The sequence below is a fragment of the Phoca vitulina genome, unplaced genomic scaffold (genome assembly GCF_004348235.1).
Source record: "Phoca vitulina isolate PV1807 unplaced genomic scaffold, GSC_HSeal_1.0 scaffold39, whole genome shotgun sequence".
Taxonomy (NCBI): Eukaryota; Metazoa; Chordata; class Mammalia; order Carnivora; family Phocidae; genus Phoca; species Phoca vitulina.
The window spans coordinates 11,802,680-11,812,772 of record NW_022589742.1 but is presented as its reverse complement, the minus strand read 5'-3'; the positions used below and the strand labels follow the sequence as shown (position 1 = coordinate 11,812,772).

The 10,093-nt window shown below is 44.2% G+C and overlaps 1 protein-coding gene across 1 annotated transcript; it reads left to right on the top strand.

Annotated features, from left to right (window-relative positions):
- The first annotated feature begins 221 nt into the window (after nucleotides 1-221).
- Nucleotides 222-8,805, top strand: CCDC160 (coiled-coil domain containing 160). Its single transcript, XM_032428378.1, has 3 exons — nucleotides 222-365; nucleotides 1,509-1,566; nucleotides 7,362-8,805. The coding sequence occupies exon 3, from the start codon at nucleotides 7,386-7,388 to the stop codon at nucleotides 8,355-8,357; it is 972 nt and encodes a 323-aa protein (XP_032284269.1). The 5' UTR covers nucleotides 222-365; nucleotides 1,509-1,566; nucleotides 7,362-7,385; the 3' UTR covers nucleotides 8,358-8,805.
- The last annotated feature ends 1,288 nt before the right edge of the window (nucleotides 8,806-10,093 follow it).

The following is a 10,093-nucleotide window of genomic DNA, read 5'->3' as shown; positions in this document are numbered from 1 at the left end:
CACTTTCTCGCCCCTTCCCACCCTGACTCAGCCCTCGGCCGATCGAGCTCCCATCGCCGGCGGGCCGCCGCCGCCGCTGTGCCCGCCCCACCGGGCATGCTCAGAGCCCGGGCGGGCTCCGACTGGCGGCAGGCAGCGGCCGGCGCGCGGCGCGGGGCCCGGGAGCCCCGGTCCCTTTAAATCCGGCCGGCCAGTTGCTAGGCAACGGCGCGGCCCGCGCTGGCGCTGCACTGCAGAGGCTCTGCCCCGCGCCGGCCCGGCCGGGTCGCGGTGGCCAGCGCCGAGTCCAGGGCTGCCGCCCGCCGGTGGTGCCTGGCTTCGGGGAAGAGGGGCCAGGGCCCGCCGGACCCCACCCACGTCTCCAGGTACGTGCGCGCGCGGGAGCGCCGGGGCTGCCCCGGACTCGCCGCTGAGGGACCCCGGGCGGAAGCACCCGGTCGCCCCGCGCCCCCCCCCCCCCGCCACCGCGGACCACCACCACCACCGCCCACCCCCCACCCCCACCCCCCACTGCGGCTCTCGGCTCTCCTCCGAACCCGGGGCGGGAGCTGGCGAGCGCCAGGGAGCCCGGGGAACAGGGTGTGGGAGTGGGGTGCGGAAGGAGGAGTGGGGTCAGGCCTCCCCGCTGCCCTCTCCCTCCGCCCCCCCACTCCCCCCCCAGAGGGTAGGGACTGGGGAGGTGGCAGGGAGCGCCCAGACCCGAGCCCCCTTCTCCCCACTGGAGGCAGGGATAGCAGGAGTTTGTGAACCATTTACCGAGAAAACCCCCAAACTATGCATGCATAGATACAGCTTTATAGCACGAATGTGACTTCCATACTAATAAAGTACTCAGCCTTTGGAATTAAGGTGACTCCGTATCTTTTCTTCTACAAGGAATAGTTTGACGCCAATTAACAAAGAATTGGAGGGTAAAAACAGTTTACAGGGCCCAGTTTTCAATGGTACTTTGCTTCACTCTCAGTATCTGCCAAACAATAGGGAAGACGATTTGTCCCGTGAAGTGAGCACTTGGCTCAAATGTTAGGACCCTGAAAGATGAAGGCAAAGAAAAATCGAGATCGCTTGCCTTTTTAATGATTTCACAAATTAACCCGACTCCGAGGGAGGGAGGCAAGGCCCAGGCTCCAGCCCTTTGCTAACGTGGCTCTTGGCACGCTCATTAATAACAAGCATGCTCCTGTGGTCACTAGCAGTGGCCCATTTGCTCAGTAGGTGCTAAAGGCTGGGAGATACCGTGTGGAATAACCTGCCACCATGGTTCTTGTCCTATTTGGTATTTGCATTGCTTGGGGACGCAAGACTTGGTGGCATGACAGTTGGGAAAGTGGGTTGGCAAGTTAAAAAGAAAACTTGCTTCAAAGTGTCTGGCATCACATTTTAGATAGGCCACACGGCATTCTAAGTATATCACTTGTCATTTTAAGCTACATCTCAGATATAAACACGGATTTGGGCATTCTGGTTAATTATATTTTCTAATTATGCTGTGGGGATTTTATTTTCAGTTCAAGCTGGAGAAGGAGAACAACGGCATCCAACAGAAGACCTTGGACGTCGGAGAGTGTAAGTACCGTTGTGCTGGCTGGTATCTTGTTACTGTTGGTGTTCAGAAGCCCAGAGCCTGACCCAACATCGAGTCTGCAACCTTGTAACTAGATTGTTAATCTGCATTGTCAGTAGAATCTCAAAAAAGCCTCACGAAAATACAAAAGAAAAAGTGTCCTGGAGACTTTCGCTAAGCCAAATAAACTTTGAGGGAAAAAAATAAAAATAAAAATAAAAAATCCTCCCATGTTCCCCAAAATACTATTGCATAAACCAGAGGAGAAATTATAAGTATGTACAAAAACTCGGTTAGAATTGCAGCATTATAGAATTTCCAGAGAGAATATTCAGGCTCGCTCATTCAACAGATATTTGTTGGTGGTTACTATGTGTAGGGAAACAAAGAAGAATAGGATGCCAGGAGATCACAGTGTATCAGCGAAGTAGAAGTATGATGAAATGCTGTCGAAGCAGCATGGGAAAAACTTGAGAGTGCAGAGTCATCCTCGCTAATACTCAAATTGGTACTCCAACTGTGATATTTCTAAGAAGTTATTGGAGGCTCTGAAAAACACTGGGGCATTTGGAAAGTTCCGGGTAAAGCAACTGGAGATAAAATGCAAATATCTCCAGTTGTGGAAAAGACTACCTTAGAATCACTTTAGCTTCAGAAATGTGGGGGCATCGGCCACCTTCGGGATTTGGGGCTGGCCTGCCCTGAGGATGCATGCTATATTAATGTAAGATTTGAGTTTAGGGTCCTCACTGCTTGTTTTAATAGCACCTACATTCCCCCCCCCCCAAACTGACTCTTTCTGGGGTGTGATAACTTCAGGCTGACAACTTTGGAGCACATCTCTTTGGAGAAGGGTTGGGTTGTTTGACTGGCTGGTTTCTGTTCCAAAGGAGGGTAAGGAAAATCTGAAAAAGAACAAAACCTGTTGTTTACAGTAGACTACAGTTGCTTCCGTTTTTTGTTTTTATTCGTTTCTCTTAACCACCTGTGAAATGGGTATCTATTGTCCCTATTTTATACTGGGAGAAACTGAAGCTCACATAAGGTAAGTTTTCCCATTGTTCTAAAGTGTGGGAGTCAAGATACCTGCCACCCCTCAGGACTTTTTCACTATAATCCTCACACTCAGTTCCTTTCGCAAGAACTTCCTTTTCCTTCGTCCCCACAATTTTGCACGCTAACAACGTGTTCCCCCACCTTGACTTCAGACACTTCATTTGGGTCCTCATTTTGGTATTTAACATTTTTCTGCGAGCCAGTGGTTCTCAAGAGGGTGGAGAATGGAGAAGCTCCCCTAGAGGGGCCAGAATCTTCTCAAATAAGGAGAGAGGGTAATGATGGTAGTGCTTTGTGCCTGGGAACAGTGGAGGCAGAAAAAAAGATCGAGAACTACTGCTTTTAAGTGAGAACAGATCAGACAATTGAGCAAAGAAGCCAGGCCAGTGACTTTCTTTGTAGCAGACTTTTTTTTTTTTTTTTTCTCCTTCCTTATTTTGGCCAAGCAGTTTTTCTGAGGGTTGGGAGAACTGAAACCATCCAAGAATAATGGGGAAAAGTTCCCTGTGCTAAGAAGGGCCCTTTGTCTTCCCCTTACTGCTCCTGGGCTGTGACTACAAGCCACGCCTCTAGTCGAGGGTGGCTGGGGGGCTGAGTGCCGTGACAACAGTTTGACCGTCCCAGGTTGGAGATGACCTTTTGCAACTGCCATTCCCAATTTACGAAGTTTGTTTGGGATGAAATACTCTGACGAGGGGAGGGGGTGGGGGAAACCTCTGGAGGTTTTCCAGAACTGTTTCCCAGTCCCTGCCTACCCCTGCCTGGAAGAATGATCGCATTTTGCAGACAGATGTAGATTTATGCAAAAGAGATGGTCCTGAAAGTTTGAAATCAAATTCCAATGTAAATGAGATAAGGCAACGGGGGGGAAAAAAAAAAGGTCTTTGATTTTTAGCTAAGCAAATTTCCCTAAAGCATGTGATTTAAAAAATGAATGTTTTAGAAAACAAATAATTAGATTTCACATATTTAACCACTTATCCACATTAATATGAGTCTATTCCCCAGGGCCCCCTACCTTGAAAATGGAAATGAGATGGTTTTGTGGGTTTCTCCTTTCACGGCAAATAGCAGTGCATTATTTTCTGGAGCTCTTCGAGGATAGCTGTGTGTTCACCTATGATTTTTATGGCATGGTTTGCCTAAAGATCCATAATAAATGATCACTCTTTGCTTAGCTCTCAACAATTCTTTTATGTTACATCACATTACATTATAAATTTATTTGCAATTTATTTTATCAGTGGTTCCCAAATTCTTTAGATGAATATAAACCACTTCCATGAGTCAGGAGATCCCTTACTCCACCAAAATGCCCTACTACTTTGCCACCGAAAAAAGAAAGTCACCAGAGGAGAAATGGTGATGTTTTCAGAGAGACACTAACTAGAACGATCAGGAGTCTGTTATTAATTTATGTCAGGCACAAATGAATAGATGTCGCCGTATTATGGACACCCTTGTCTTAACAGCGCAGTCCCAAGGACTTCTGGGGGATTGCTGTCTTAGAGGACCATTAATGGTATTTTTGCCACATGACTTTATATTGTTTTCCTGTGTTCTGGCTTGTTTGTTTCTTCCAATTTTTCATCTCTCTTGGACCTCCTTCCCTTACCCTTTAGTCCTTCAGTGACCAATGTAGTGTTAGGGAGGCAGTTACAGTAATAAATATTCACAATTGACCCACTAAAAAGGCATGCTTATACTTCCAGTAATGGCTTCTGGTTTGATTTGCCCTATGCTGCGACAAATTACCCAATCAAGTTTATTGAGAGCAAAATGGCTGCCCTGGCAGGGTAGAGGAACGTCATTGTTTCAAAGCATATTCCTTGGCCTTGCCAGAGAATACTAATGTCATACTTGTTCTGCATAAAAAACAAACAGTGCAGTTTGGGAAGAGAAAATGAGACTGGCAGCTTTTACCCCCCAGTCTGCGCTTTGCCACACTCTGTGACTAGATTTGGGAACAAGCCCTTCAAGAATATCTTGCCAAAGAAAGAGGAAAAAAAAAAAAAAAAAGAAAGAAAGAGAGAAAGAGGAAAGAAAGAAAAAGAAAGAAAGAAAGAGGCAGCTCAGAGACCCCTTGACCCTGTCCTGTGTAAGCCATGGGAGGGAAATTCCAGAAGGCTTTTCAAACCTTTCTCTTTCTGTCCTTTGATATGTGACATGCAATTCTCCTTACCCTCCCCCCTTCATTTTTCCTCTCTCCTTTTGTGGCCCTTTAAAAAAAGTACCTAAGCTCTGAAAATAGCGGGTTGTTTTCTTTCAGTTTGTGGAATGAAACCTAGCAGAAGAATAAAGAGGAATTTTAGAGCAAGCACTGACCTGGGAGACAGGGTCTCAGTTTTACCACTATAGGCTGTGTGCACTCGCTCAAGTCACCTGACGTCTCTGAGCCTCGCTTATAAAATAACTGGACTCTTCCCAGTTCTTTGAGAAGCACTCACTGTATCAGGAAAGTGTACGGAGGCTCAAGGAAGAAAGGTAGTGAAATTGAAGAGAAAAAAAACGCGTGTATGTTTTTGCCAGAGATTTATGGGAGGGTTGGAGATAGAAGTCACTTTCTCAGGGTGCAAACTTATTAATGAAAAGAGTTTTTTCTGTTTTAACCTTTTTCTGTACCCAGATCTCAATCTCAGATTTCTCGTTATCACTATCTCCAGGAATACAGTTATGTCGTTATCACTATGTCCAGGAATACAGGAATACCTTACTTGCCCCCTTGCACACCTCCCTTCCCGATCAATCTCCCAGTGCCTTTCATCCAGAGTTAGGTACAAGGAATCTCCCATTGTCTCCCATTGCTACCTGATTAGAAGCATTTGTGTCTTTTACAGAATTGTCTGGTGAAACTGTGACTGCTAAAAAATGTGACTGGCAATTAGCTTCACTGTCTTCTATCTTTCCTCTGTTCCTTTCTCTTCTGACCACCATGATAACTCCCAGCCGTTTGCATTCATATTCCTAAGAGAGGAGAGAAACCAGGGTTAGGATGATCTTCCCCTTTAAGGAAGGATAGAGCATAGATGCTTCTGGGTGGTGATTTAGTAGAATAATAAAAGTCAGAAAGGACTATTTCAAGAGAAAGGAGATGATGCTTCAATGGCAAACATATACCATGAATTTCAAATCTCCGCTTATTACTGTGGTCTGGTTAACCAAACTTAAATAAAGCTTGGTTTATGGCTTTTGAACCAATCATTCTAACACCTTCACTGAATATCTGTATCTTTCCCTTTCCTCAAAACCAAGTAGTTGCTGGTGGGGAATGTACCCTTGGGGATAGCGAGTCCCTTCCCTCTTTCTTGGGTGGGATTAGGCATGTTCAGTACACGATAGCAAGTTTACTCTCTTACCATAACAAGGGAAACCTAACATTTAAACTACTGGTGTTAAGAAAACATACTGGAGAGATGATATACCAAAAAGTGGTTATCTCAGAGCCATGGGATTATGAGGGAGATTCCTTTTGTTTTTTGTGTTTTTCTGTATTTTCCAAAATTCTACAAAGAGCTTCCACTACTATTAGAATCTTTAAATTATATGCAATGTTATGTAAATATGTATTACATACTAAATAATATTACAACATTATAATCTTGAATAATAGTAAAGCAAATATTACTTTAAAAAAGGAACGCAGCAATTGCCATTTTCAGAGTTGCCAAGATAAAATTGTATTTGTGTGCATGGGAAAAAGAGATGCAGGCATCCTTTGATTTTTCTCAGTGGTGATGCTGCAAATGCATTGCAGCAAGTGAATGTATAAACCGCAGAAAGGGACCCCCTTCTTTTTCTCCCCCTTTGGCAGTCACTGCAGTTGCTGGTTTGGTGGTTTCAGATGTCAGTGGCCTTTCAGTGTGTTGCTTGGGTTCTTCTTCCTCCCTACTCTGAGAAGTAGTTATATTTGATCAGACATTTCCGTATGTTAGGAAAGCTGTGTGTTATGGATTCTCTTTGAATAGGGAAGACTCCTCTTGGAACAAATAAATATCCTCTAATTTTTAGAAATTGGGAAAGTTGGTTGCGATTTGGTATGTCATGTTTTCACCTGAAAACTACACCTGGGGTCAGTATCTCGAGAAGAACACATTCGGCGGCATGGATATTTTCACTCATTGACATTCGGTTCTCATCATGAAATTGCTGTCAAAATGGATAGAATTCTGTACACTTGGCAGTCTTGCCTAAAAGCAAAGCCCAAGACTGGAATAGCAGGAATTTGCAGGTCAAGACAGAAGGGCATTTGGCAGAGTTACTCACAAGGAAGTCTGCATGGTATACTTTACCAAAAGCAGCTCACATTGCATTAAGCCCTGATGTTTTAGTCACTTTAAAGAATGAATAAATAGTCCAATGTAAAAGAACTAGAAAAAAAAACCAAGCACATTGGAAGCACAGGTAGTAACCTACTATTAATATTAACCTGTTAATTTGAAATCACTTTTATTCTTTAGAAGCAGTTCATTTTCATGTGTACGGTTGCTTTCTCATAGAAACGTTTTCTCTACAGTAAATAGCCCAAAGTGTCCGTTGATTGATTATACTGCATAGCAACAGAGAAGTTTAACGCTGGAAGAGTCTGTGACACGTAACTGGTGTTCAGTTCATAAAAGAGGGACCTGAAGCTCGTCCTCCACTATTGAGGTTCTTTCCCCCGTGAGCCACTACAAGTAGTTCTTCCCATTACACCAGCTGCCAGTGTAAACAGTGTGCCTTGATTTTAAATTTTGTTTTTCAGGAATTGGAAGACGTACCTGGAGAAATGGACGCTAGAAGAAAACACTGGAAGGAGAATATGTTTGCTCCTTTCTTTAGTGCACAGGATGTTCTAGATGAGGCTTCTCAGCCTGAATCTTCTTCTGAACAAATGACTTTAGATAAAGCCAATAGAATAGAAGGAATTTATAATTTGTCTAGTAGAAAGTTTCAAGAAGAAAATAAATTTAAGAGGAAAGAATTTATTTCTCAACTAAATGAAAAAGAACAAGAACCAAATTTAAGAGAGAGAAAGATAAACATTTCAAAAAACGAAGCAGACACAAATTCTGTCTCCTGTGACTCATCTAATTTGGATGTGGTGACCGAAGAAAGCTTTAACAGCACAGAAGACCGTTCTACCTGGAGTACAAAGGAATTACCAATCCTACCCCGACCAGACATAAAGAAGAAATTTACCGAAGGAATGTCTCCAAAACTTCGCCTGAATCTTTTGAATGAAGAACTGGAAGAACTTAACATGAAATGTAGGAAAATAGAAGAGGAATTTGAAAATGCTGAAAAAGAACTTTTGAACTCCAAAAAAGAAGTCTCCGCCAAACCCCTCAAGTTTCAGGAAACAGGGGGAGAAACTTCGAAGAAAGACTGGGAGCTTCAAGCTTTAAGAAATGACCTATCTGAGAAAGCGACAAATGTCCAGAACCTAACCGAAGAGCTCCAGCAAGCCAAAGAACTCATCCACAGGCTGAGCCTAGAGAACCGAGATTTAAAAGAGGCCGTTAGGAGACTCAAGCGTCAGACAGAGATCGGAAACGCACTCCTGAAGGAAGAGATGAAACTGTATTATGAGCTAGAGATGGAAAAGATCCGCGGGGAGCTGGACGCCATCAAGAACGAGCTGAGAGCTGAGAAGGCTCTGCAAGCCAGAAATAACAGGGCCCTGGAGTTGCTTAGGAAACACTTTGCTTCCGTGACGTCATCAAGTACCCTGGACAGCTTGACGGAGGATTTTTTTTAAAACTCAAAAAAATTAAAAAAAAAAAAAGCCTCTCATGAGGCAAATCATAGAGCCAAATCAGTGTTTCTCATGCTTTCTTTGTGTGCTACTTAAAATGTGGGCGATGGGAAAGTAGGTGTTCATTTGGGTGGAATCAGGCTATCCATAAAAGTGTGTGAGCATTAACTTCAAAGCTTCTGTTTTCTCCTTCCCGGGATGGTATCACGAGAGTCCAAATGGAAATGAAGCTTCAGAAATCTCTTTTTTATATATATCTATTTCACTCAAGACATGTAGTGATTCACCAAATCATTTACGAATACAAATCAACAGCCATTTTGTGATCTTGTGAGCAATATGTCCTTGGCACATGAATATTCTTCCATCTGTGTTCGTTGATGTTAACAATAAAAATCTTGTTTGTGTGTATAAGCATAACATGTGTCTCTGGGTCTTATAGCTGCCTGTTCAGACTCAATGGGATACTAAAAATGTATCTGCTTTCTTTGAGATCCAACCTTAATTAGGCACATATAAACATCTCCGGAAAAAATGCAGCTTTCCCCCCGCCCCCTGCTGTTTTCCCCATGCTTTCTCCCTTGACCTGGCCACGGTTCCCATAGACTGCAAGACGACTTAAGAGACATGGCTGTGACCTTTGCTAGAGCCCTGATTTTGTCTGCAATAGCTTTTGCATTTTCTTGTGTTGACCAGCAAGGGGCGTTGTTGACACAGTTCTTCCCAAATTCTACCAGGAAAACTTACACAAGCTTCCTGCCGGGTTTGTATCACCCACTGGCTGGGGCTGGAGTGAAAGGTAGAAGATGTCACCTAGGTAAGCTCTTAGCCAGCTGGCTTGATTTGTATGGGAATCCAGTCCTGTCAGGGGCCTGGGCAATGACAATTTTGTACTTACAGAGAATACAAAGGTACTGCTTCGGTCCTTTGGTGGAAATGCTAGGCCCGTTGAGTCTGTGCATTTGCTTGTATCAATCACCACGATCTCTTGTAATAGCAGTTCTGTTTGCACGGTGTTTTTAAGTCCAATGAGCCAAACGTAATTACAGGTACAATTGTAAGGGTTTAGGTGTCTTCCCTGATGGGAAATCCCCAAACTAGAAGTCCAGACACTTGAGGTCTAGGACCTGTTTTGCCATTAACTAGCTAATTAACCTTCCAGGCTTAAAAGTCCTCATCTGTAAAATGAGGGAGTGCATCTCTCATCCAGATTCTGTTCCGTTCTGATGTTCTCAGCGGTTTGATTTGCAGGTCTAACTGTACCTGTGAAGTAGAATTCCTGTGGTATTGGATGCATTCAGTTCTAATACTTGGGGGACCTTCTTGGCAGACCCCTCCCCTTTCAAAGGAAATATACACAGGCTCTTTTTTTTTTTTTTGGTAGTTTGAACACCCCCATATACTATGTCAGTAATAAATCAGGAGAAGAAACAAATGAGGTCATTTGTTCTTTCTCGTTTCCTTTATTCCCTAAGGTCGGGGAAGGCACTGAAGGGAGGCAGACTACCCTGACTTGGAGGCCGAGCAGGGTGTGCCTGGCCCGGGAAGATCGGACTAAATAGGAAGATGGTAATCCTTGGTGCTCTCTGACTGGGCCCCGATAACTTAACCTGGGTGCTGGCAGCCTGCAGAAAGGGGCAGATGACCTTCAGGTTTCTGGTGTCCCTGGCTTCCCACCAAGGGTCTAGGCACAAAAGCAAACTAGGAACAATTTGCCTGTTTGGCTCTCTTCCTCTTTA

Excerpts from the sequence above, each read along its gene's own strand:
- CCDC160 (XM_032428378.1), top strand. The coding sequence starts at position 7,386 with ATGGACGCTAGAAGAAAACACTGGAAGGAGAATATGTTTGCTCCTTTC.